The sequence below is a fragment of the Lepus europaeus genome, chromosome 8, assembly GCF_033115175.1.
Source record: "Lepus europaeus isolate LE1 chromosome 8, mLepTim1.pri, whole genome shotgun sequence".
In the NCBI taxonomy this organism is placed as follows: Eukaryota; Metazoa; Chordata; class Mammalia; order Lagomorpha; family Leporidae; genus Lepus; species Lepus europaeus.
The window spans coordinates 11236665-11264589 of NC_084834.1; the positions used below are offsets into that span (position 1 = coordinate 11236665).

Below are 27925 nucleotides of genomic sequence, written 5' to 3' on the forward strand. Positions count from 1 at the left end.
AGCCCGGGGCAGGGCGGCTGCTGCTGGGGCTTGGGCAGTGACTGTAGCCAGGTTAGGGGGTGTGGAAGGAGATGCCAGTGGGGCTCCCTCCCAGCCCTCCTTCCTGAGACTCGGAGGATGCTCCATCGCGAACGCCTCTGAGCTCTGTGTAGTTGACAATTTCCTGTTGGAGCCGCTGGCTCAGGAGGCCACGTTTACGGCCAGATGTCCTCAGAGCTCACCCTGGCCCCTCAGCAGTGGGAGAGGAAGCAGCCCAGATGCATGAGCGGACGCTGTCTCAGCTCATTTCCAGTCTCCTCTAACACAACTTCTCCTGAGCCTCCTTTCCTCCAAATCTCTGAGCTGCCCGGGGGACGTCAGATCCATGTTTCCTGTGCTTGGCTTTCCAGCCTTCTTGACTTAACAACAAAGGCTTAGAGAGACAGTGGGTTTTTCCCAGTGACAGCTTTCTTGTTTAAGGTTTGTTTTATTTCTTTGAAAGGCAACGTGACAGAGAGAGAGTGGGAGACAGAGAGAGAGATCTTCCATCTGCTGGTTCTCTCCTCAAATGGCTGCAAACAGCCAGGGTTGCACCGGGCTGAAATCGAGAGCCAGGACCTTCATCCATGTCTCTTCTATGTGGGTGCAGGGACCCAAGTCCTTGGGCCATCCTCTGCTGCTTTGCAAAGCACATTAGCAGGGAGCTGGATCAGATTTGCAGAGCCACCAAAGCTGGAACCAGCACTCTGATAGGGGATGCTGGCTTCGCAAGTGGTGGTTTGACCTGCCATACCACAGCGCCGGCCCCCACAGCTTTGTTTCTGTCCAGATGCACACCTTACCTGTCACCAGACCAGGTGATTGTGGCTGCTCCCATTAGGAGCAGGCGTGGGGTGGCTGGGGAGGTGGGTTTACCTGGTGGGACGTGGTCAGGCAGGAATGACAGATGGGAAGTTCAAGGGCAGAAAGGTAATGTAAGAAAGGAGATCAAAATCAAGGTCGTGAAGCCCCTGCTGGGGGCTGTGGTTGAGACCAGTAGCTTACGCAGACACTTACAGCCCACCTTATGTTCACAGCACTAAGAGGGTAGAAACTCAGTCCGGTTATGGTGTTCAGAAGTGAGGCCTTATTTTTTTTAAGATTTATTTATTTGAAAGATATTAGATATAGAGAGATTTTATGTGTGTATGAGAGAGACTTTCCATCTGCCGGTTCACTCCCCAAATGGCGTCAAGAGCCAGGGCTGGAGGCTGGAACTCCATCCAGGTCTCCTATGAGTGTGGTGGGGCCCCAAACACTTGGGCCATCTTCCACTGCCTTCCCAGGTGCATTAGTAAGGAGCTGATCAGAAGTGGAGCAGCCAGGATTCAAACCGGCGCTCATATGGGACACCAGGCCTTTAGGAAGTGATGAGGTTGCATAAGACCAGGACGGTGGAGCTCCCACGACTGATGCCTGGCAGCCGTGTACGAGCCCACTCAGACACACCCCCGCCCAGGCCCCTTCCTTGCCGTGTGAGCCTCCATAAAGTTAGATTGCTTCGGGCATTTCATTAGAGCGACAGAAAAGCAGCTACACGGGGAAGGGGAAGTCGTAGGTGGGGCTCTGAAGGGTTGTGCAGAGCTGCTAGGACCCATGGCCCGTGGGTCCCCACTGAGAGAGGGGGCGTGGAGGCAAGGTGGGAGGGCTGGAAGGAGATTGAGGAGGGTGCAGGGGTCAGGCATGGCAAACTGAGCTCCAAGCGTGGGGGAGAAGCCAGCACCAGGGCCAGGGGAGCCACTGCAGAGGAGCTGCGGCAACCCAGAGTCCAGGCGTGCTGGCAAGGTCGTCCGTGTGGTGTGACAAGGAGAGCATCAGAGGGCGGGGAGAAACGGACGCTAAGGTGAACGCTGACTCCTGTCCAGGGCTTTAAGAGTCGAGCTGTCTATTTAAAGTAAGATATGGTCATTTGTTATGGCTGATCTTTTAAATATAAATATATTTGTACAGTATGTTTTTTCTCTTTCTTTAAAAGATTTATTTATTTATTTATTTGAAAGTCAGAGCTACAGAGAGAGAGAGAAGGAGAGGCAGATAGAGAGAGAGAGAGAGAGAGGTCTTGCATCCTCTGGTTCACTCCCCAAATGGCTGCAATGTCCAGAGCTGAGCTGATCCAAAGCCAGGAGCCAGGAGCTTCTTCCTGGTCTCCCACATGGATGCAGGGATCCAAGGACTTGGGCCATCTTCTACTGCTTTCCTAGGCCACAGCAGAGAGCTGGATCAGAAGTGGAGCAGCCAGGACTCGAACCGGCAGCCATATGGGATGCCAGCACTGCAGGCGACAGCTTAACCCTTGGCGCCACCATGCTGGCCCCATGTACTGTATATTTTTCTAAGAAGAAAAAAATCTAGGAAGACTTTTGAATGTTTTCACCATAAGGAAATGATAAATATTTGAGGAGATTTGCGCACTATATGATGTATACATGCATTGAAACGTCACATGGAACCCCAAGAATAGCTGTAATTCCTATATGTACTCGAGACACAGGTCATGGCTGTGATTGTATTTGGATCCCATCAGCACGAGTGCCGGTTTCTCAGCACTGGTTACGTGACGGGCACTCGGAGGATACTAACATCCGCTTTGATTGGGAGACCTGGCAAAGTGATGCTGGGAGGAGAGGCACTTGGCCCAGCAGTTAAGGTCCTGTGTCCCCTATAGGAGCTCCTGGCACCTGTTCCTGGCTCCACTCCTGACTGCAGCTTCCTGCTACTGCAGACCCTGGGAGGCAGCAGTGATGGGTCACGTAACTGAGCTCCTGCCACCCACCTGGGAGACCTGGATCGAGTTCCTGGGATGGAATCTCTCATAAACACATAAATAAATAATGGGGCTTGGGACGGTGACCTCAGACTTTGGCCAGTGCCCAGGGCTGTAAGCAGGTGGGGTTAAGCCTATCCCCCAGGCTCTGTGGGCACGCTGGTAACACAGCATCCTGGCCTCATGGGGGCTGCCCCTCCGTCACTCCCCCAGCTTCTCTCTATGAAGCTCTGGCTGCAGTTCCAGCCATGGCCCACGAACAGGTCACCTCTCCCACAGCATCTCTGAGCTTGGGCCAACCCCGGGCCTGTGGGAAGAGTTCTGGAGGGCGTGCCCTCCCCATTCCCAGCCTCCAAGTGGGCCTCTGAGCACCTGAACCAGGGAGGGTCCTGTCCACCCAGCCACCTGCCTGTCTGGACCGGAGCGACAGAGCCGGCCGTGACCGTGTGGGGCCCTGCGGGTTCTGCCTTTGCCCTAACACAGCCTCAGAGGCAGGCTCTGGCTCCCAGCACCATCCCATTTATGGCCTTTGTTTTGCACAGGCTCTGTTCATTTGTTGGTGAGTCTCTCCGGTCATCCGGAGAGCATTTCTTGCAGTCAGTGGGCAGAAAGAGTAAAATGACATTTGGCTTCCGATGGGATGGCCCTCTGGGTCCGAAGCGGGAGCCTCACATTGTGTCCCAAGTGCTGCTTCCCTCACAGCTCGGAGACGGCCCTTACGCGACCAGGCCCAGACCCACCCTGTGTTCCAGCAGGCGCACCCTGGAGCAGTGAACACAAGACAGTCTAAGCAATGTGCATGAGGCATAGCAAGGAAATAAACATCGCCGCTGAAGTCAGGCCAGAGCGTACACGGTGCGTGGTGAAGCGGCCTCGGGCCAAGTGCAGAGCGACATATCCGCCAAGACCTGGCGCGTGCAGGGAAAGACTGTTGCGGGGGCTGGGGGAGGGTTGTTGAAAGAGAGCAGCTCTTCTGGGAAACTTAGCTCCCTCTAGGACTCCAGGGTGCCAATTTCAAATGCACCCTATCCAAAAGAGGGCGAGTGTTTGGCACAGCGGTTAAGATACCTCCCGGGATGCCTCCATCCTGTATCAGGGTTCAAGTTCCAGGTTGTCCACTTCTGATCCAGCTTCCTGCTGATGTCACCCTGGGAGGGACTTGAGTCGCTGCCACCCACATGGACTTCCAGGCTCCTGGCTTTGGCCTGGCCCAAACCCAGGCTGATGCTGGCATTTGGGAAGCAAACCAGTGGGTAGAAGTGCTCTTGGTCACTCTTTTCTCTCCCTCTGTCTCTCTCTCTCTCTTCCTTTCAAATAACATGAAAGATAGATTTATTTATTTATTTATTTATTTATTTTACATGCTGTTAAAATATGCTATATGCAGGGCCCGTGTTGTGGTGTAGCAGGTAAAGCTGCCACCTACGATGCCGGCATCCCCTATGAGCACAGGTTCGTGTCCCAGCCGCCCCACTTCTGATCCAGTTCTCTGCTAATGGCCTGGGAAAGGCAGCAGAAGATGGCCCAAGTGTTTGGGCCCCTGCCACCCTCGTGAGAGATCTGGATAAAGCTCCTGGCCCTTGGCTTTGGCCTGGCCCATCCCTGGCCATTGTGACTTTCAAATAAATCAATCTTTTTTTTGTCATCTGACCATTCTTGTAACCAACGCCCAAATTAAGAGCCAAGTGATTACTAGCACTCTGAGAGTCCTCACTGTCCTCCCCTCTCTGCTTCTCATTTGCAATTGTGAAAAGGAGTATATCATCACCCCCATGGCACGGGTCAGTGAAGCAGTATTTATCACGAGGTACCAAATGTGGTGACAGCCCCACGGCTATTATCCTTTCTCTGTATCTTAACTACCACAGACAAGAGAAAACACAGTCTTTGTCTTTTGTGGCCTGGATTATTTCACTTAGCATAATGATCTCCAGTTGCATCCATTTTGATGCAAAAGACAGGCTTTCATGCTTTTTCATGGCTGAGTCGTATTCCGTCTTGTATAAATACCACTTTCTCTTTATTCAGTCATCAGCTGTTGGGCATCTGGGTTGAGTCCATGTCTTCGCTGTTGTGAACTGAGCTGCTGTAAACATGGGGGTGCAGATAATGCATATGCTGATTTCCTTTTCTTTGAGTAATAGCCCAGGAATGGGTGGCCGGGTCACATGGTAGATCTGTTTTCAGGTTTCTGAGGAATCTCCATACTGTCTTCCACAATGGCTGTACCAGTTTGCATTCCCACAAACAGTGGACTAGGGTACCCTTCTCCCCACATCCTCACCAGCATTTATTGTTTGTAGATTTCTGTATGAGAGTCAGTCTAACGGGGGTGAGGTGAAGCCTCATTGTGGTTTTGGTTTGCATTTCCCTGAAGGCTAGTGATCCTGAGCATTTTTTCATGTGTCTGTTGGCCATTTGGATTTCCTTTCTTGAAAAATGTCTGTTCAGGTCCTTTGCGTGTGTCTTGACGAGGTTGTTTGTTGGGTAGTTATTGAGTTTCTTGAGCTCTTTACAGACTGTGGATATTAATCCTTTATCAGTTGCCTGGTTTGCAAATCTTTCCTCCCATTCTGTAGGTTGCCCCTTCCCTTTGCTGAGTGTTTCTTTTGCAGTGCAGAAGCTTCTCTGTTTGCTGGAACCCCGCTTGTTCATTTTGGCCTCGATTGCCAGTGGATGAGGGTACCTTTTTCTGCACATCCTCACCAGCACTTATTGTTTCTTGATTTTTGGATGAAAGCCATTCTTCCTGGGGTGAGCTGAAACCTCAGTGTGGTTTTCTTTGCATTTCCCTGATGGCTAGTGATCCCGAGCGTTTTTTCACATGTCTGTTGACCGTTTGCAGTTCGTTCATCGTGTGAAAAAGCACAGCAGGCCCCATAGTGCCTGTGTCCTGTCCCGGTGCCGTGGCCTGCATCCAGCTCCTGAGGGAGGGCGATTTCCTGCCCTGCAGATGGGACACCGGTTCCACTTTGTTCCATCCTCTCCGTCCCTCCAGCAGCCTCACCACGGAGCGCTTCAAGGCAGAGGCCCGCTTAGAACACAGAGGGTCTTTTCCCGTTGCTAGTGCTCACAAGACAAACAGCAGTTTGTTGTAGAAACAGCGACGGATGAGCCAGCATGTGTTACAGTGGAGGAGCCTGACAGCTTGGAAACCAGGCCAGACCGGGAAGCCGGTTGGAAAACCTCAGCCCAGATGTTGTCTATGAACTCTTTGTTCCCCACAATGCATCCGAGACGCTGCACGCCTTTGCATCCTGCAGCCAGCCAGCCGTCCGAGCAGACGTGCTGCAGCCGGGCCGGGGAGTCGCAGGCTGGCCCCGTGTGCCCCCTCACCTCAAAGAACCTCAGCGTCTCCCCTGAATCTTCCCATCTCTACCCAGGAGTGCTGTTACCTGCTTTGCCCCTGCATTATTGTTTTCCTGACTTCCTGGAAGGAGATGAACACACACTAGGCACACACATTGTCTCTCCCGGTCTCCATGGCAACCTGTGTGTTGGGCATCATGGTGGTTACTGGGGAAACGGGCCATAGCAGGTGCAGTCTGACCCCAGGCGCGTGTCTCCCTCTCTCCTACAGACTCCTAAATGGAGCTGGGAGAAAAATGAGGGGTTTGATTCTGTATGCTGCCCTTTTGCAGTGGCACTTGTAGAAAGCACCATTTGAAAACCTGCTAGCACTTTTTAAGTTTTTATTTTAATTGTGGTCAGATACGCATATCATGAAAGTTATCGCTTTGAGGGGTACAGTTCAGGAGTGTTGAGTGTGTTGATGTTGTTCATATGGCAAGATTGAAACTCCAGGGGCAGACTTTGGTGTGGTGGGTAAGATGCTACATTGTGGCATAAGGGATTAAGCCACTGCTTGGGACTCCCAGCATCCCTTAGGGGTGCTAGTTTGAGTCTTGGCTGCTCCACTCCTTTTTTCTTTTTAAAAAATATTTATTTGAAAGAGTAACACAGAGAGAAAGAGAAGCAGAGAGAGAGAGAGAGAGAGAGAGAGAGAGAGAGAGTCTTCCATCTGCTGGTTCACTCCACAAGTGGCTGCAATGGTTGGAGCTGAACTGATCCGAAACCAGGAGCCAGGAGCTTCTTCCAGGTCTTCCACACTGGTGCAGGGGCCCAAGCACTTGGGCCATCTGTATTGCTTTCCCAGGCCACAGCAGAGAGCTTGATCAGAAGAGGAGCAGCTGGGATTGGAACTGGCACCCATATGGGATGCCGGCACTGCAGGTGGTGGCTTGTACCAGCTATGCCACAGCACCAGCTCTCGCTGTTCCACTCCTTATTCAGCTCACTGCTATTGGGGCCAGGAAAGCAGCGGAAGATGGTGCAGGTATCTGGACCCCTGCACCCACATGGAAGACCTGAAAGAAGCTACTGGCTCCTGGCTTTGGCCTGGCTCAGCTACAGCTGTTGCAGCCAACTGGGGAGTGAACCATTGGATGAAAGATATCCCTCTCCCCACCCCCATTCTCCACCTCCTCCTCTTCTCTGTAACTCTGCCTTTCAAATACATAAATAAATATTAAAAGAAGGCCGGCGCTGTGGCTTAACAGGCTAATCCTCCGCCTGCGGCGCTGGCACACCGGGTTCTAGTCTCGGTTGGGGCACCGGATTCTATCCCAGTTGCCCCTCTTCCAGGCCAGCTCTCTGCTATGGCCTGGGAAGGCAGTGGAGGATGGCCCAAGTCCTTGGGCCCTTTACCCGCATGGGAGACCAGGAGAAGCTCCTGACTCCTGGCTTCGGATCAGTGAGATGTGCCGGCCGCAGCGGCCATTGGAGGGTGAACCAGCGGCAAAAAGGAAGACCTTTCTCTCTATCTCTCTCTCACTGTCCACTCTGCCTGTCAAAAAAAAAAAATATTAAAAGAAAAAAAAAAGATGTTACTTGGGCTACCCACATCCCATACTGGAGTGTCTGGGTTCAAATGCCAGCTCTGTTCCCAGTTTTAACTCTCTGCTAGCGGACATCTTGGGAAGTAGCAAGAGACGGCTCAAGTACCTGGGCCCCTGCCACCCGTGTGGGAGACCCAGATGGAGTTCTTGGCTCCTGGCTTCAGCCTGGCCCAGCTCCAGCTGTTGCAAGTATTTGGAGAGTGACCCAGTGGCTGGGAGATCTGTCTCTCTGCCTTTCTAATAAATACATATGTTTTTTAAAAAACTCTGAAACATAGTTCCCCTTAGGCAGCAATTCCCCATTTCCCGCCACCCTTCAGCCCTATAACCCCCCCCCTTCTACTCTGCTTCTATTGGACTTATCTAGACACCTCATAGAAGTGGAAGCATCGAAGCATTTGTCTTTTCTATGTGGCTTGCTTCACTTAGCATAAGGTCCTCGTGATTGACGCATGCTGTAGTGTGCGTTGGAGTTGTCTTGCAGGTTCGTTGTATGTGTATAGCACAGTCTGGACACCCGGCTGCTTCTGCCTCTTGGCTGTCATCAGTACCGCTGCTGTGAGCATGGTTGTGTAGGTATCTCCTGGAGATCCTCCTCCTGATTCTTTGGGCCATGTACTCAGAATTGCTGGATCATTATGGGAGTTTTAGTTTTCATTTTTGGGGCGCCCCCTACTGTTTCCCATAGCAACTGCACCCTTTTACGTTTCTGCCAACAGTGGGTCACAGTTCTGTTTTCTGACATCCTTGCCTGCACTTGCTCTTTTCTGTCTTTTTTTTTTATGGTAGCCACCCCAGTGGTGCGAGGTGGTCTCTCATTGTGGCGAAGCCTCCCGCACTTTGCACACTGAATTCTCTACTTAGTGAACATGAGGAGGTGAGCAGGGTCGCACAGCATGAAGCGGTGGCTGGCTGACTGGGTGCAGCGGGGCTGTCTCACCAGAGGAAGTGAGAATGCCGGGGAATGGAAGCCCCAGCTTCTGGGTTGGGGGCACAGAGCCACAGCCTGGCAGAGCAAGGAGATGACACCCCTGGAAACCCTGGAATTCTGCAAACCCTCCATGACAGGGTGGCTTAGCTTTTCCCCAAGGGGTGGAAGTTCAGCTTCAGCTGCCATGACCGTGAGACTGGCTTATGACACAGGCAGTACAACGACATAACCTTCGTCAGCGCCATCACGGCCATTTTTTGAGTACCATGCCACATAATCTCTCTCACCTGCACCACACACTTCTGCAAGGCAGGGGTCCCTGTTGTCCCCACTTCTCTTATGAGAAAAGGCAGCTTACAAGGGATCCAAACCCTGCACAAGGTGACCGAACCAGGATCCAAACCCAGGGTAGAGTGCAAAGCCCCTGTCTCTCCATTGACCTTCCAGGGTGAGGGGAGAAGGCAGTTTCTTCCTGCTATGTTCATTCTACCCCAAACCCCCAATCACACCCGCTGCCTGCTCTGGCGAGGGAACCAGACAGCCCCCGTGTGCAAGATCTGAGATAATACGCATGCCGCCCACAGCTGCCAGAATTAGGGGAACAAGGTCTCTTTCCATGTGTGACCCGGGTGTCCCCAAGGACGCACACCTGCCCTGACATGGCTCTCAGTGTCTCTCCGCTTCTTCCAGGGCCCATCTGGCTGGACAACGTCTACTGCACCGGGAAGGAGGCCACCCTCGCGGCCTGCACCTCCAACGGCTGGGGTGTCACCGACTGCAAGCACACGGAAGACGTTGGGGTGGTGTGCAGTGACAAGAGGATTCCTGGGTTCAAATTCGACAATTCGGTGTTCAACCAGATAGAGGCAAGTCCTGTGCTCTTGGTCGGTGACCCCTCCTGGGAGCAATTTTCTTCTTCCATGTGGATTTCCATGTGTGTGTGTGTGTGTGTGTCCTGAGGAGGGGGACCCAACCCAATCGGATTAGAGAAAGATTTCGGGACAAAAGGAGGTAACGGTGGAGAATGGGTGTCCCAGGCCTGGAGAGCAGCCTGAACAGAGACCCCGAGGTGCAGGGGTGTGCAGGCTGGAGCTGAGTCAGGTGTGCGTCTGGGAGTAGCGTGGACGGACACCAGGAGGATGGGCGGGAGACACCTGCCCTGTACTTGGGAGCTGGTCGTCTGGGTTGGAAACATGTCTTGGCTGTTACTTGCTGCATAGCAAATTGCGCCTGGAGTTTTGCAGCTCCTAATAACAAAGCGTGTATTATCTCACTGCTCTGGCTTGATATGATTTGGGTCCCAATCTCATGGTGAACTTAAAGCCCCAAGGTCGTAAATGAATGGTACTAAGGTGGGTGCAGACTTGACCCAATTATGGTGTTTAGGTGGTCCTTGGGTCACTGGGGCGCACCCTCGGCAGGTGGTTCTCAGCAGAGGAGTGTTATAAAAGCCTGAGACGAGCCCAGCCACTCTCTACTTCCTGGCTCACCACATTCCTTCCCCCACACACCACTTTCCACCATTGCCACCATGCTCAGAGGCCAAACCGACGGGGCCACCTGATCTTGAACTTGAGTCTCAAGATTTGTGAGCAAACTAACGTATAAAGTCAGTTTTCTCAGGTATTACATTGTAGTAACAGAAAGCTAACACATTGCACACAGTTCTGAGCCCCAGGGCCAGGCGTGGCCTAGCTCATCCATTCTGCTTGAAGTTTCTCCCAAAGCTGCAGCCAAACTGTGGACGAGGACCAGGGGATTCCTTCCTTGGCTCTAGTGGCAGTCGGCTCGCTGGACACTCCTGCTAGCTGTTGCCTGGAGCCCACCACTCTTCTCTGTGTGGCCTCTCCGTAGGCTGCCTGGGGGTTTACAGGACATGGTACTTGTGTGTCCCCAAGCAAATGACCCAAAAGCAAGAGGGAAGGAGCACCAGCCGGAAGGTGCAGTCCTCCATAGCCTAACCCCAGGCTGATAGAGCATCCCTTCTGCTGTGTTCCTTTGGCCACACGGAGACCAACCCCAGCGCCATGTGGGCGGGGGCATGTGACACCAGGGTCTGTACACAGATGGTGGAGGTCCTTGGGAGCCATCCCGGAGGCTGGTGACCACTGGGCAGCTGTCCCCAAATCTAGCCCTGACCCACTGGGTCCCAATTGCCCGCTCAGGGGGTTGGATCATTTCCTTCCAGATCCCGCTTAAGGCTGAGACATCGCCAGCCTGACCGAGCCAGGATTCAGAAGTGACCCCAAGGCCCGTGACCGTCCTTGGGCATGTGTGGTTCTGATTCGGGTTGAGCTTTTTGACAATCCAGTTAATGAACACGTGTTGCACTACTCTTGCGTGTCGTTAGGTGGGGCTTAGGGCGGGAGGAGCCAGCAGCTAAGAGCCCCAACCTCCAGGACCTCGTCGGGTGTCACCCCCCAGGGCTGTGGGATCTGGAGCAAACCCAGGCCTTCGCCGTGTTTTGGCCTCCAGCTCACCCCAGCACTCAGGGCTGAGAAAGGTGACTTGAAGTGGCCGTGTTTGGGCCCCACAGAGTCGTCTGTCTGTCCTGTCATGACTCACCCGCCCTGCTCTTTCCACACACGTTCCTAGAGCGCACGGAATACACTGGGAACTTGTCCAAGCCTGCGCCGTCGCGTGGGGTGGGATTTCCAGCCTTCCCCCAGCTGGCAGGGCGAGACCCCTGGTGGTCGACAGTCTCCAGGGGCTGCTGTTTAATTCATGGTCGCGCGAGAGAGTGTCGGAGAGCCTTGTACTTTATTTAGTGTTCCCGACACCGATGACAGCTGTGCTTCATCAGGAAGTTTGTTATTGGTGGGAGGAGTTGTCCAATCCACTTCCGCAAAATGCCCACTGTTGGTCACTCGTCTGCAATGGTTAGCACCCCCTTCTACACGGTGTCTCTCCCCTCTCCCGTGAGATTTGGGTGGTCCCTAGAGAGCAGGGCTGTGCTTTATCCATCACTGTTTCCAGTGGGTACAGCTCTGGGTACCAAATGGGAGCAAGACTTGGTTCTCCCTAGAAAGGCAAATGAGAGATCAGTGTCCCCTTAGCTGGAGGAGCTCCCAGGTACAATGGTAAACTTACACAGTGGTGGGAAGCACATAGCAGCAAGTGGCTCCTTCGCACTGCCCTTCATGACTGTCGATGGCTTCTTGAATGGGTCTGGGTTGAGCCTGCAGCTCCAGGACGACCCACCTGGATGCACCTTTAGCCACAAGGATACAGCCGTCAAGCGAAACTCGGGCTTCCTGGCATCACTGGTGGCCTGAGTAGACCAGTGTGCCTGTGGGTTAGAGCTGAGAAAAAGGCGATTCACTGCCACCAGAAGACAAATATCATCCTGGAAAAAGGATTCGAGGGGCCTTTCACTGGCTAATGTTTATTAGAGACCTACTGTGTGTTAGTTCCATGGCAATAAGATGGGCATCTAAGTGGAATATGCACAGGAATTTGGGGGACAAATATGTTGGCAAGGACTTCCTTATTCCCAAAGAGCTGAGATACCTCGATAGGAAAGCTTTGCGCCCACCTTTATTCTGCACGTTTGTTGGGTGCCTGCTGCACCTACACACACTGTGGTCTGGGCCCATGGCCCTCTGACCTGTGAGGACCTGCAGTGAGCCTTGCGGGAAGCCAAGGGTGTGGGCCTTGATGACTGTGCAATAACCCAGACAGGGGAGACACTGGGGTTAAAGGGCCAGAGGACAGTCCCAGCCTCGCACACGCTGCATGTCCCTCGCAGGTCACCCTCTGGCCGTCACTCAGCGCTGAGGTCACCACAAGCCAGGGTGGAGCTTGCTCTTCCAGCCACAGATGCAGATGAGCAGTCTCCCACGCCTTCTTCCCTTTGGCATTTGCGGACGCCAAGGGCATGGGAGGGCCCGACAGAACGTCTGGGGAGCTTTGTGAGTTTCCAGAGATTCTCGCACCCAGGGCTCCATGGCTGAAACTCCTGCTTACTGCAGTGCTGGCCTGATTGGGGGGGAAGGGGAGCCATTATGGCATCTACAGGGGATAGCTGTGGGATGCTGAGCGTGATCGTGTAATCGCCTGTGTCCCTGGTTGGAGTTGCAGAGCCAATCCTCTTGGCTAGGGAAATGCTCCCTGTTGGGTTTTTGTGGACAGGAGGAAGAGCTGTAGCTTCGGTGGACCTGCAGTCAGCTCTCGATATGAAGTGGGAACTAAGTCATGTGAACCCAGCGGGGGGTCCCTAGGGACGTACCTAGAGCTCTCTGCTCCTACCTCATCAGGCAGGAATTGGCGTGGAGATTGAAATGTGCACTGATAAAATGCACAGGGCATAGAAACTAGGAGAGATTGCTGGGGCAGAGACGTGCGGCATGAAGATGAGAAAAACCCCGGGAGGTTGAATTAATAGGCTCAAACCATAGCTTGTTAGGGACGAATATAAGATCCTATATCATAGGGTGGGGTAGGGGACGGGGTGGGAACAGTCACAAGGGTATAGGCTACAGAGAGAGAGATGGAAGAGCCTCGGTTATCTTTTGAAAGTGGTGGTGGTGGGGGATCTCTGAGGAGGCATTGATGGATTTATGCTAAAGACCCAGTATAGGCGAGAGTGTGGGATGGCTGTTACAGAAGTGAATGAAGTGGTTAGACTGAGAGGAGAACGCTTTCCCTAAACTTGCTGGGGTATGGACCAGTAACCGAGGGCAGGGTTCAGTCCTGGATTCAGCTTGCAAGTAGGTCATCCAGTGGAGGGGCCAGCAGGTTGGACACATGTCCAGAAACCATGTCACCAGAGGAGCTAAAGGGACGTTGTCAAGAAAAGAGCTGTGAGAGACAAGATGAGCTTCTTCGAATATTTGAAATACAGTCCTTCCTCCCTACAGGAGTGAGAAGCTCGAGATCTGTGTCTGTCCCTTAGAAAACATGGCCCAGAATTTGCATGCCACCTGTACCCTTCTCCCATACACGCCAAGACGTCTCTGGATGCCTTGTCTTACCTTATCTTACCTGTGGGGCATATGGTTCCTACACTGCGTTGTTCAGGGACTAACAACAGGAAAAGCCTCTGTGCTTGCTCCATATGGACCATTCTTCCCCCTCCTCTTTTTGATCTGCGGTCGGCAGAACCTGCAGGTGCAGAACCTGTGGCTATGGAGGGCTGGCTGCACCACCGCAGAGAAGAATGTTGGTAATTCATTCCAGCTCCCAGAGCTGGGGCACGGGAGAGGGAGGTAGACTTCAGCTCACTGGAAGCCCCACAGAGCACTGGTCTCCCCTTGCAGGAGGGGTGCTCTCCTTGTCACTGGAGGAGTTCAGGCAGGAACTGGGGGGACCGATTGCCTGGAATATTGTGCTGGGATCCCCACGTGGAGGAGGAAGTGGGATTATGTGATTGCCAAGTTCTCAGATTCCTTGTTCCTCAGCACCTGTGAAAACACACCCATCACATGTTGGGATGGCTTTTGGCAGTGTGCATCTTGTGTCACGCATGCACACACACACGCACACACACACAGAGAAAGCATGCTAACTAGTATGCACTGTGCTTCTGCTCTCTCCCTACTCATTCCCTGGCCCCTGGCAACCTTGGCCTTGACTCCAGCTGTAAACCGTGCGCCCTCACTCTTCCACATCAGAGTGGCAGAGTGAAAGCCCTCCCTCCACCTCCACCGGTGGGGGCCTGTACATTTTGACATGGCCAAGAGTGAAATGCAGTGAAAATTGTGACCCCAGCCGTAAACCACTGTGCTGGTGACAGTGATGAGAACCCCACCCCCACCTCCCGTCTCTCCCTGCCCACCCCCACTTTGCAGGGATGCGGGCAGGGCTGTGCTCACTCCTGGAGATCAGGGACAAGACACAGAGCTGCCTCCTCCGGCGCCCACTGGAACTCCCCTAGCAGAGACTGGAAGAAAACAGAGTCCTTCTAGCCCAAGTTCATTCATACCGGAGATGTGAGTCACGGTGCCGGAACCTGGCTGATGGAATTCCGCTTGATGAACTTGACTGCTGCCCTTGACTCCTGCCTCTGTCTGGGGCATCCTTGGGGGCCCCCCCGGCCCCCTTTGTAAGTTCCCTTCTTCGTGTGAATGACCCCCCCGGGCAGAGTTCACAAGTCAGCCCCTACGCTCCCTGCTGACCCGCAGCCAGAACACTGGGCGCGTGTTGACGTCTGCTGTGTTGAAGCGGGAGGAATTCTATCCCTTGCACTGGGGCGGCCTGTAGTCTACAGCAGCAATGGTTTTCCCATCAAAATGATACAGCGTGTACTCATCATTTAGAAAGCAGTTTGGAATATTCTGCAGGGGAAAAAACAATCAGATGGTTTCTATAAAAGTGCTTTGCAGACTGCAGAAGGCTGCAGTAGGTTCACCCCGCATCCCCCTTGGGGGTCGCCAGAGGCGTGAGTCACCCAGCACTGGGGCCTGGCTGCTGGAGTATCACTTGGTGAGCTACTGTGCTTTCACGACTCCTAGGGACGCCCTTGGGTGCTTCTTGGCTCCCTCCGAGGCAAGTTCAGTGAATGGCTGTGTGGTCTCCTGTAGGCAGTGAGCTGGGCGGAGCCTCGGTTCTCTTTCCCAAGGCAGGCTGTGCCTCTCCATCTTGCAGCCTTAATCTCAGTTTTAGAACCACGAGCCGAAAGCCTGGGCTGCGGTTCCACAGAGACTGGGGCTTGCAGCTGCTCTGCGCACCGTAACCGACCGTTCTCGGGTCTCTGGGCACCGCGCTATAAAGCGGCTGTTTGACTGGACGTGAGGGAAATGAGGTCCTGGGGGCTTCCTGCGAGGCGGGGAAGCAGGCGTAAATGATGAAATGGGAAATGCTGCTGGTGCCAAGTGAACGGGTCTCTTTGAAAGCCCGAGAACAGAGCCGCAGCCAAGCCCCCTGGGACCCCAGGGGCTCTTAAACCCGAGAGGCTTTCTTTCCTGCCTGTGGCCGGTGGCTGAGTTGGAAAAAACATTAGATAAGGCGAGACGACAAATCCAGATGCCCTTCTGAGAAAACCTATTTTCTTTGGCCGCTTTGCGCGTGCCTGGGGCCAGGTGGTGTTGGATCAGAGAACATGCGACTCTTTTCTCCTGCCTTCACCTCCCCACCTCACCTTCCTCCCTACCTAATTTTTTTTTTAATGGCTCTCTTGGAAAAAGCAGTTACACTAGCAGAACGGGTTAGAAATCCCCAGGCTGTAGAATTTGGGTGCTGTCTAACCCCCGAGGGTTCTCCTTGGTGCCCGTGGACAGCCTAGGAGGTCTTGAGGGACAGAGCCAGGAGAAAGCAGCTCATTGCCACCCGAGGGGAGAATCCGGTACCCAGCCGTGCGCTTGCTCACGTTCCCTGGCCGGATGCTGAGACCTGAACAAGCCCTTTCTTCTCCCCTTAACCACAGGCACTGAGTCTGTTGCAAATGTTTAAAATTCCACGACGCCAGATTTTTATTGGTCACAGTCAACTGCCAAGTGTTTTTCGACATTGCCCTGCCAGCGGCAGCCCTACCTGTCCACCTCTCTGGGGGCTCCAGGGGCTGGAGCAGAAAGGGAAGGGTCTCGAGAGAGACTTCCAGGAACTCTGAGCACTTCTCAGCGCGGGAGCTGGATCCCTCACCCCCACCTGCTGCCCCACCGGAGGGTAGATGGGCAGGTTGCACTCAGCAGTGGCTTGGCAGAGAAAAGAGCTCCGTTTTCCTCTCTGTATACTAAGGAGGTGGTGGTTGCTCCTTGCCCAAATATAGACCCCTTTCCCCAGGTGATTGCGGGAGAGCTGGACAGCAGTGGGCAGTTCGGACCATGCCCTGGGTGCTTCCATTCCCTGGGAACCCTCTACCTGTGGCCAGGGCTCACCAGCCAGCCAGCCCACCAGAGTATTGAGGTGACCTATTTTCCCAAATGAAAGTAGGTCACAGCGTCTGGAGAGCAAAGGGGTGTCTATGCGGAAGACAGACAAGACGAGATTATTTGAAGTTGTGCTCCTCCGGGCCAGCCTGGGAGCCTGGTTCCTGGCCTGGGTGCTGCACACACAGCCGTCTGAGCAGAGCTCGCTGGTTGCTTTTGAGATGAGATGAGATTATCACATGGAGGAGTCAGCAACATTCTGATTGGCTTTGGAGGAAATCAATCAATGAATGGTGTGTCCTTAGCTCGCAAGAGTGTGCATTGGTCGGTCCATTGGGTGGCAGTTTGGAGAAGAGAAGGGACAGTTAAGGAGAGGCCAGGGGGAAACCGCCACGCAGAGGAAGTAGGGGCTGGCGTTGGGCCAGCAAAAACCCTACCCTGATTGGGTGGGTCTGATCTGTAGGGCGGTCTGGTGACACCATGAGGTGGGGCTGGCAGTGTCCAGCCTGACTCTGCCATGGCCCCGAGTGGTCCCTTTGCGTCCTCTGCCATGCTGGGTGGTCAGTGCCAGGAATCTCCCTGCTTCATCCCCCTGGGGCCACTGCTCAGGCCCTGTTCATTCATTCATTCATTGGATACATTTCAGGCCCTGTTCATTCATTGGATACATTTAATTGCACTGAGCCCTCCCCCGGGCCAGCAGAGGAAGGAGGTGATACAATGGTCAGCCTTGGCCTCCCGGAGCTTGCCACCATACAGTGGAGAAATGTCATGAGTCATCATTCCGTTACCATGGTGATGTTGCTATGAAGAGAACCACCAGATCCACCAGCAGGCTGTCTGGCGGTTGGTCTGGCCGGGCCCAGGGTTTGCCTGGCGTGTGGTCTCCACATCCCCGCCAGGACTGGAGGAACTTCGGGGTCAGAGGGGCTGGCTGCAGGAGCCAGTGTTCCCCCATCCCCCGGGCCTCCAGCCAGGGGCAGGGCTCGCCCCTGCTCCACAGAAGCAGCCTCTGTCGCCTCCCCTGGGGCTTCTAGGTCGGAAAATGAAGCAGAGAGCGTGCAGTTTTCCAGACGCGCTGTGGAGCTCTTGATTTATACAGGAGGGCGCAGACAGACTGCCAGTTTTTTCCCCGGTGGCGTCTGTGTGACCTCAGCTCTCCATGCACCTCCCCTCCATGCCACCCTCAGTCTCAGCCCCTCCGCCCCCGCTGGGTTCCAGCACGGATGGCGGGGGAACAGAAACCGTCTAAATGCCGTCTGGTCCAGCTGCATGCCTAGACCATGTTAAACTCTGAATTCCTGATTTGATCATCAAAAGTGGGTAATTGCTGTATATCCGGCTTCTTCTACATCATGCCTCATGCTGTCCAGACAGTAGCCAGCTCGCTAAGACTTCTGAACACATGCGGTTCAGGAACTATTGGCATCAGACCTCAAGGGACGGAGAAGGGGGTGTTAAATAGCTCAGGGGACGAGAGAACACCTGGACACAGTGGCCCAAGTAGTGCCTTTGTGCAAAATCTGGGGCCATAGTGCCCAGCGTCTCTAACTAAGCCAGGCTGTCACTGGGTGGAAGAAAGCTGGTCCCAGGAGTATTTGAGGACCTACTGTGTGTCTGGCACGAGAAGCTGCGGGCAACACACAGATGCAGGAGGCACAGTTCTTCCCTCGAAGGGGAGCACGCAGAACATACATAGGAAGAGAAATATTATTATTATTTTTTTTTAATTTTTTTTTTAATTTTTGACAGGCAGAGTGGACAGTGAGAGAGAGACAGAGAGAAAGGTCTTCCTTTTGCCGTTGGTTCACCCTCCAATGGCCGCCGCGGTAGCACGCTGCGGCCGGTGCACCGCGCTGTTCCGATGGCAGGAGCCAGGTGCTTCTCCTGGTCTCCCATGGGGTGCAGAGCCCAAACACTTGGGCCATCCTCCACTGCACTCCCTGGCCACAGCAGAGAGCTGGCCTGGAAGAGGGGCAACCGGGACAGGATCGGTGCCCCTACCGGGACTAGAACCCGGGGTGCCGGCGCCGCAAGGCAGAGTATTAGCCTGTTGAGCCACGGCGCCGGCCGGAAGAGAAATATTAGACAAGATAGTCAGCGTCAGCCTAGGACTAAGTGAGAAACTCGGGCAGCAGATGCTGGAGGGAAACAATGAGAAAAAAAAATAGGAAATCAGATCTAAGTGGGTGGGGTGTGTGGGGGCCGGGAGGGGGCTATGGGGAGAAGGTAGTGCTGTCTCGTCCCCTCTGAGCCGGGAGGCTGTGGCAACAAGGAACCTGCCCATCTGCTTGCCCTGTCCATCTCCGGTCCCACACAATGCCTGGGACAAATGACACTCAACAAATATTTGTGAATGAATGGATGAGATCATCCCCGAGGGTCAGCAGGATGCTGACAGAGAGAAGGGAAGAGAGAATTGCAGAGGGTGGCTGGAGCCGTAGCCTCCAGGGGGCGCTGCAGTCTGAGCAGGGCATGTCAGTGCACCATGGTTAAAGTGGATGAGCATGTCGGTGGACTGGATCCGAGAAATGGCAGCCCGGGACTCAGTGCGGCCATGAGATTGTCATGCCCGTTTTCTACTCCCCCAGTTCTCCTTGTCCATCATCCTGACCAGGCCACTGCAGCAGGGATGGAGAACTTATGAGAGGGCGGAGAGGCACTGCTGGGGCCCGGTGGGCTCCAAAAGTGAGGACGAGAGAGGGGAGTCAGAACTGCATGGCGGGCCCACACTCGGCACAAGGACGGGAGCCCCCCGGGATCCCAGGAGAGGAGGAAGGCCTGAGGGCGCGTTGCGAGTGATCAGCTAGTCGAGCTCTGGCAGGTGCCACGGTGGCTGAGGGTCCGTATCTGGCAGGTGCCACGGTGGCCGAGGGTCCGTATCTGGCAGGTGCCACGGTGGCCGAGGGTCCGTATCTGGCAGGTGCCACGGTGGCCGAGGGTCCGTATCTGGCAGGTGCCACGGTGGCCGAGGGTCCGTATCTGGCAGGTGCCACGGTGGCCGAGGGTCCGTATCTGGCAGGTGCCACGGTGGCTGAGGGTCCGTATCTGGCAGGTGCCACGGTGGCTGAGGGTCCGTATCTGGCAGGCCATTCCTTTCCTGTATATAAATAGCAGCAGACGGAAGCTGAGGCCGGCGGAGCCAGACGCTGGGGTCGGCCAGCAGTGGAGGCAGGTGGCCTGCTCCCCGAGCCGAGGGTGTGTAGAGCTAACCTGCAGTGCGTTGCACTTGGCCTGCCCCTGGAGAGGCTGCCTCTCCCCCCGTGGTCTCCCCTTCGTGGCTGCGTCTCCCTGACATGGCCTCCCCTACATGGCTGTGTCTCCCCCACGTGGTCTCCCCTACGTGGTCTCCTGCGTCTTCCCCGACGTGGTCCCCACTACGTGGCTGCGTCTCCCCAACGTGGTCTCCCCTACGTGGCTGCGTCTCCCCCACGTGGTCTCCCCTTCGTGGCTGCGTCTCCCTGACATGGCCTCCCCTACATGGCTGTGTCTCCCCCACGTGGTCTCCCCTACGTGGTCTCCTGTGTCTTCCCCGACATGGTCCCCACTACGTGGCTGCGTCTCCCCAACGTGGTCTCCCCTACGTGGCTGCGTCTCCCCCACGTGGTCTCCTGCGTCTCCCCCACGTGGTCTCCTCTTCATGGCTGCATCTCCCCCACGTGGCCTCCCCTAAGTGACCACATCTCCTCCACGTGGCCTCCCCCACGTGGCCTCCCCACACCAGCACCACTCCTAGGATGACTTCTCCAGCGAGAAGCCCGGGCTGGTCACAGTTCTGACTGCTAGAACGGAAGGAGGGAGAAAGCTAAGTTGGCTAAAAGATTTGGCCGTGCACTTGAGCTTCCCCAAAGGCGATCTGCCCGGCGCTGGGCTCTTTAGGTAAATTGTGGAGTCGGTTCTTGCTGGCTCGCGGGTTTTCAAGTCTTGCTTTTCCCTGATGCAGTCTCCAGCTGGGCTTTCAGAATGGGTGATGTCTCCTGTATGGCAACAGCCCCAGGCTGTCACCTTCTGGAATTCGCTGACCCATGCCGCGGATGTTAAATGTCACTCAGGCGTAAGCCCTGCTGCTGCTGCCCTGACCTTTCTTGCCAGCAACCCACCTGGCCTGGCTGTGCCTTCTGGGAGTGGGTGATGCTGGTGCCAGGGGCCTTCCTGGGCCTGGATGCCTGGGGGCAGGACCGCCTTCACGTTGCAGCCTGGGTTTTAAAATGTGCCGGCTGCTTGACCATCTCCTGCGCGCCTGGGCTTTGTTGGAAACCGGCAAGCCTGGGGAGCCCTTTGTTGAAAAGAAAACTGTTATACGTTCATGTTCCAAACTTCTTCTTTCGGGGCTGAGCTCCTGGGAAAAAGCAAATCCTCACACTTGTGGTTGTGGAAGGAATTCTTCAGCAGTGAGGTAAGGGGAGGGCTATGCACGCACGCATGTGTTTTCCAACTCACGGGGCCCCGGTGGTCTGTCCGAGCTGGTGAGCTAGCATGAACGCCGGGCACGTGACACCCGGGCTTTCCCCGCCACCTCCCTGGCTGGCCTGCATCCAGGAGCGCGCTGGGAGCCCAGCTGTCCCCTCACGTACACAATCCAGGCTGACTCATGTCTCCTAGGGCTGGATACTGGGCTAAGAACATGACGAGGCCACCCAGAAGTCTGAGCCCCACCCCCTGCCCCAACCAGATCACCCTGGGTCCCAGGCAATGCACGGGGCATGGGCGCAAGGATGAGGGCTGCTTGGATGCTGCCAGGGGTCACTGAGCCTGGCGCACAGACTGGCTGTCAGATTCTGATTTTCATCCTCGTTTACCTATTCATTGGCTGTGCAAGCTTGGATGACTTGTTTTCACCTATACATGGGTTTGTCGTGGGCCATGCCGTGGGCTGTCACGGGGACTGAGTGAAGAATGGATTTTGGGGCTCCAGGCGCAGGGCCAGGTGTGAAAGTCATTGGTGTTTGGTCAAGGATGGCCCAGGGGAGATGGAGGAAGACTGGCAAGGTGCATGGAGCGCGCAGGGCTGTATGGTGTTGAGTGAAGGAGACAGATTTGAACCTCACGGAGTGGGAAGGCTGCGGTCCCATGGGAACAGAAGAGGAGCAGGTGTATCGTTTGGAAGGAAGGAGGGCGAGGCCTGTCCTGACCCAGTCCCTTTCCATTTTTCCTCTGTCACACAGACACACGACACGCACTCCCCTCTCCCAGTAAGGAGAACGCACAGATGCAGGACTGTCACCTGTGCACACACCCACAGAGGTATGCACACTTCACCATGTACAGACCACTGTGCACGCACGCACACACCACAGTCACACACAGACATGTGCACACACACACATGCACACCACCTTGTGCACACAGACACGTGCACACATGCACAGAGACCTGCATCCATGCTTTCACATACCACCTTGTACACACACAGACATGACACACACACACGTGCACACCACCTTGTGCACACAGACACCACGTGCACATAGACAGAGATGCACCCACACATGCACAGCGAGCTGGTGGAAGGACAAAGACAAGGACATCTGGTCCAAGCCCTTTCTTTTCTACAGGCCTCATTGCCCACATCCTGGAGGCACCCGCCTGGCTACCCTCACAAGTCATAGTTCTTTTTTTAAAATTTGTATTTATTTATTTGCGCTTTTTAAAAATTTTTTTACATATAGAGTTAGACAATGAGAGAGAGAGAGAGAGACAAAGAGAAAGGTCTTCCTTCCGTTGGTTCACCCCCAAATGGCTGCTATGAAGCCAGGAGCCAGGTGCCTCCTCCTGGTCTCCCATGCGGGTGCAGGGCCCGAGGACCTGGGCCATCCTCCACTGCCTTCCTGGGCCATAGCAGAGAGCTGGACTGGAAGAGGAGTGCCTGGGACAGAACCGGCGTCCATATGGGATGCTGGCACCGCAGGTGGAAGATTAACCAAGTGAGCCACGGCGCCGGCCCCACTTTATTTTTTTCTTAAAGATTCATTTATTTATTTGAAAGGCAGAGTTACAGGGAGGCAGAGAGAGAGAGAGAGATCTTCCATCCACTGGCTCACTCCCCAAAAGGCCGCAATGGCTGGGGCTGCACCGATCCAAAGCCAGGAGCCAGGAGCTTCTTCCGGGTCTCCCATGCGGTGCAGGGGCCCAAGGACTTGGGCCATCTTCCACTGCTTTCCCAGGCCATAGCAGAGAGCTGGATCAGAAGTAGAGCAGCGGGGACTTGAACCGGCGCCCATATGGGATGCCGGCGCTTCAGGCCAGGGCGTTAACCCACTCTGCTGCAGCACCAGCCCCTGCACTTTACTTGAAAGGGAGAACGACAGAAAGGCAGACTGAAGCAGAGATCTTCCATCTGCTGACTCACCCCCAAATGCTCCCAAAGATCCAGAACTGAGCCGGGAGCCCAGAACTCCATCCTGTTCTGCATTGGTGTCAGGGATCCAAGTACTTGAGCCATCATCTGCCGCCTCCCAGGGTGCACACTGGCAGGCAGCTGGACCAGAAGCAGCTTAGCCGAGACTCAAACCAGGCAGTGCAATGGGGGGTGCAGGCATTCCAAGCCGGGTTTCACCCTGCACCACACGCCCACGCTACAGTGTTGCCTCTGCTGAGGGGTCAATCACTCATCAAGACAGGGGCGGGCTGGGCTCCTGCAGCAGTTGCGTGCAGGTGTGCTGGCCCCAGGCCCTGTCGGCAGCTTGAGGCTTCCCAGCTGAACTCTCCAAGCTGGGCCTTCCTCCACTTCCTGTCCTAGCCGGATACCGAGGGCCACGTCTCCCCGGTCCACGGGCCTGCACCGCCGCCCTGCCACGGGGGCCTGATCTGTGACTGGAATAAGGTCAGCGCAGCCTGCCGGCCCCGTGAGGCCACAGGGCTGACGCTGCAGTGGTAACTTTCCTTCTGGGCTCCTGGACGTGACACATCGCACTGGAACTCCAGCCTGGTCCCGAGGTGGGCGGAGGCAGGGGGGTCAGGGCGTGGACGCCAGGCCCTCTCTTGGCTTGTCCCTGTCCACGTGTCTCGGTGGCACGGGTCCTGTCGAGCCAGGCTCCAGGCTGGAGAACGTAGCCCTGCCTCTGGCAGCTTTGCCTGTGCTCTGCGTGGAAGGCACCCAGGGCCAGATGGCCTCACTGCAGGCCACATACTTTCCACCACCTTGCTGGGCTCGTGAGGCAGGGCCTGGCTCTGGCCCCTGAAGCCAGTGGTGAGGAGACACAGATCCCTGGGCACCCAAATAATGATTCTGTTCAACCCTGTGGTTCATTTGCATGCTGGCCGGACAGGGCTGGGGCCCTGGGTCACTGGGTTCTTGCCTTCCGGCCCTATGTCTCCTTCCCTGGCCCAGCTCCGAATGTGTCTCAGGTGAGCCCAGGGAGGAACTGAAGTCCACTTGTTTTTCCCATCTGTAAAATGGGTCTGTGATCAGGCGGCCGAGGACGGATGAGAGATCACACGTCAGGCACTTAGCACAGGCTCAGTGCACCTGCTGAGGCTTCTGTGGTACCGGACTTTTAGCTGTTACAAGTCCGCATCGCTGAGGATCCGTTCGGAGCTGGGGTAGTCGGGGCAGCAGGTGGAATCGGTGATGAAGGGCCATGGCAAGGTCACAGCTGTGTTTTAGAAAGAGCGGACATCGCTGCTAGCCCTGCAGCACATGTCCAGAGGCTGGGGGCTCAGCGAGGGACAGGTGCCGGAGCTGGGAGCCGGAGAAGCTGCTGGAAGTGAGATGTCAGGAGCAGCTTTCCTGGTGTTGGGGGACTGGCGGGATGTGCCCTGGGGATGCATTACAAATAGTGCTGTGTCTCCAGGGACTCCCCAGATGCGTCCCTGGGACAGAGGAGGGAGCCAGAGAGCCCAGGAGGCGAAGTCTGTTTTCCTCCCTCCCCCTCCCCCTCCCCTCCAGCCTTCTAACACTTCCTCCTGACGTGTCCTGCCGCCCGCCCAGGACTTCCCAACACGGCCCCCAGCCTCTTTCCCTTGATGCTCTAGAAAGATGGGTGAGGTGGGCCTGAGCAGCGGGCCTCCCAAAAGGCTCAGGGCATCTCTGGAATCTGTCCTGGCCTTGCCGTAGCCAGTGCTTGTCCGCAACCCTGCCTGCCTACTTCCCTGGTCCCCAGGTATGGGGCACAAGGACATCGTCACAGGCGTGCGTGCACATGCGTTGGGGCACCGTGCCAAATCCGGATTATTTTACATGCGCTTTCAAAGAATGCTTTCTCTCTGCTGTTGGGTCCTGAGCCCCTGTGCAGGAGGGGGCTGCCGCCCTCAGCTCTCTCTCTCCGAAGATGTGGGAGAAGCCCCCCGGGTTGCCCCAAGTGTCCTCTGGCTGCTCCAGGTACCCGCTGCAGCCACGCCACCTCCCAGGTGTAGGGTGTGCTAACCGTGTCTGGTGCTGAGGGCGCATCGGAAGCACCCATACCCCCCGCAGGGCCTGAGCACACAGCGGGGTAAGGTTTGCTTGTGCCGCTCCCCAGCCAGGCCAGCAGGACCCTAACCCCACTCCCTTCCCACGCCTCCTTCTTCCCAGAACCTGAACATCCAGGTGGAGGACATCCGGATCCGGCCCGTGCTCTCAGCCTTCCAGCACCGCAGCCCCGTGACCGAGGGCTTCGTGGAGGTGAAGGAGGGCAAGACCTGGAAGCAGATCTGTGACAAGCACTGGACGGCCAAGAACGCCCACGTGGTCTGCGGCATGTTCGGCTTCCCTGGGGAGAGGACCTACAACGCCAAAGCCTACAAGTGAGCAGGGTGGGGTGGGCTCGGGGCGGGGCCCCTGGGCTCCTGCCCTCCCTGGCTTGTCAAGAGTGGGTGGGGCTGCCGCCGGGATTTCTGCACCGGGCCTGGCACCACGGTCAAGTCCTCATCGGTGAGGGACTCACGTCTGTGGCAGACCCCACACGCCTCACTCCAGTGAGAGAGGGCACAGTGACAGCAGAAGTCAAGTGCAGGGCACTGCAGGCCCAGAGCAGGCTGAGCCAGGGCAGCTCCCCCGCTGGGAAGGGCAAGGTCAATGCCAATCCAGAAGAAACATTCCCTTGGTTATTCTGAGCATCGTCAGGTCATTGAGAAACGGATCGATTTGATTCGCTCCAACCAATCCCACTTGAATGTGACAGTGCAGCTACCGTTTCCAAGGTTAATGTCTCCCGGGGGGGAGTAGGTAGTGGTGGGGGGTGGTGGTGGTCCCTGTACTTGGAGGAATGTCACCCAGAGGGGGTCCAGGAGGATGGCATCAGTGGGGGTGGGGGACACAGTTATCTCTCTACCTCTACCCGGATTGTTCCAGAGCTCCTCCAACTGAGCACCAAAATCCCCAGCCGCTCATGTCCCTTGTATAAAATGGCAGGTGTTCACAGAGGCCCAGTGCACACTCTACAATGAGAGTGCCATGTCAGTAGCTGTTAGACTGTATTGTCTGGGAAATAATGACAGGAAAACAAGTCTGTTGTGTTCAGTCCACGTGCAATTTTTTTAAAGATCTATTCAATTTCTTTGAGAGGCAGAGTTACAGAGAGAGAGGAGGAGAGATAGAGAGGTCTTCCATTCACTGGTTCATTCCCCAGATGGTCACGATGGTTGGAGCTGGGCCAGGCCAGGCTGGAACTAGAAGCCCAGAACTCCATCCGGGTCTCCCACATACATGGCAGAGACCCAAGCACGCGGGCCATCTTCTGCTGCTTTCCCAGGCACGTTAGCAAGGAACTGAATCAGAATGGAGCAGCCGGGACTTGAACCAGAACTCATAGGGGCTGCTGGCGTCACAGGCAGCGGTAACCCACTGCGCCACAGTGCAGGCACCTCACCTGCAGTTTTGTTCTCAACCATTTTCCATGCACGATCAGTTGAACCTGCAGACACGGAGGCCCACGGGACGTGTTGGGTTGTGGGGTCTGCCTGCCGCCCTGTGACTATAATACTAATAGTAGCTCCTGTTCCCTGAACATTTCCATGTGCTGGACACTGTTCCTGGTCATTTAAACCTGGCCACACTCTAATAAGAGGGGCCTGCTTTAGAGTTGAAGCAACTAGAGAAAGGTAATGGAACCAGTCCCCAGGACACAGCTTCCAGATGCACAATCCGCACTCCATCAGCCCCTTTCCTTTCAAATCAGAGCCAGGAGAGACGTGGCTCCAAGATCAGGAGACCTGGGCCTGAGCCCCAGCTCTTCCTTCAGCTCCCTGGAGCGCGAGGGCCTGGCCCTGCTCTGTTTGGATGCGGCCAGGGTGGACCGTCCATTAGTCAGAGCCATGAACCCACACATGGGCCCAGGAGTACTACAGATGCCTCTGGGAGTGGTCATAGTGGTGAGCCCCACCCAACCCCAGCCTCCAGCCACGGCTCAGTCCCTCCCGTGGGCCCCAGGGGTCCCCTCCTCTGGGTCTCCCAACAGCTGGCCGACTCCCTGGCTCTGGTGATGCCACCACATTTTCTACCAATTTGGAGCCAGAAAGACAAACCTTCCCCCGACAGGCTTCCCACCTGGCTGGCCCCCCAGTGCCCCAGGCTGGCTCCATGTCTGAGGCTGGACTGTGACTCAGGGACAGCTGGGGCCATGCCTGCTTCCAAACAGAGAGGAACTGGGAAGAGATCCCGTGCTTCAGTAGTACGGCTGGAGAGAGCTGTTAGCCAGGAGCCAGGACGGGGGACAAGTGGGACCTCAGACACTGCTAGCCCAGCCCTAATCTGCGTGGGAGGACACTCCAGGCCTGTTCCAGGGAGAGCCCCCCCCAGCCACCCCACTGTAGGCCCCATGGCTTCTCTGGTCCTCCCTGGACATGGCTGGCTCAGCAGCACTGACCAGGATGAGGGCCGGACAGGCTGGCCTGGGGACAGGGTTAGCTGAGGGTCCTACTCAAAGACTGACAACCACAGGAGCCTGGGAGCCGAGCTGATGGCTGATATTTTGCCCAGTCCCTATCAGTGCCCTTGGCCGTTACCTGCTTAGCCACAGAGGCCCCTCTGCCAGTCTGGGGCAGGCTTCTGCTGCTGAGCTCTCCAGTGGGTGGCTGCTGACCAGCTGTTCACCCCTGGGCCTACTGGTGACTGCAGCTCTTCCTGAGCCTTTGTTCTGTGCCCCTTACCGCATGTACCCCACAGGTCTCTGCATCCAAGGCTCCCCCGAGAGTGGGGGCAGGGGCTCCTCTCCCAGGGCTGCTCCCTCCCCTGCCCTGGCTTTGCGTGGAGCCTCCTTCTGCACTTCACGGGAGCAGTGCGTGTGCCTCGAGACGAGTGAAGCTTAAGCTTAAGCTTCAGGCACCATCCCTGGGGCCAGGCACATTCGATAGTCATTTTTCTTCTTTTAAAAAAAGATGTACCTATTTTTATCCAAAAGGCAGAGTGACAAGAAGACAGGGAGAGACAGAGAGGACTTCCATCCACTGGTTCGCTCCCTAAATGGCCACAGTGGCCAGGCCTGGGCTGGGTCAAAGCTAGGGTTTCCCACATGAGTGGCAGGGTCCCAAGCATTTGGGCCATCTTCTGCTACTTTACCAGGAGCATTAGCAGGGAGCTGGGTCAGAAATG

The 27925-nt window shown here is 55.6% G+C and overlaps 1 protein-coding gene across 1 annotated transcript in view; it reads left to right on the top strand.

Annotated features, from left to right (window-relative positions):
• The window catches only part of LOXL2 (lysyl oxidase like 2), an 80026-nt gene that overhangs the window by 20101 nt on the left and 32000 nt on the right, over nt 1–27925 (top strand). The window contains exons 3-4 of the mRNA XM_062199373.1: nt 9302–9477; nt 24929–25140. Coding sequence (XP_062055357.1) covers nt 9302–9477; nt 24929–25140 — 388 coding nt within the window. The remainder of the gene's footprint in view (nt 1–9301; nt 9478–24928; nt 25141–27925) is intronic.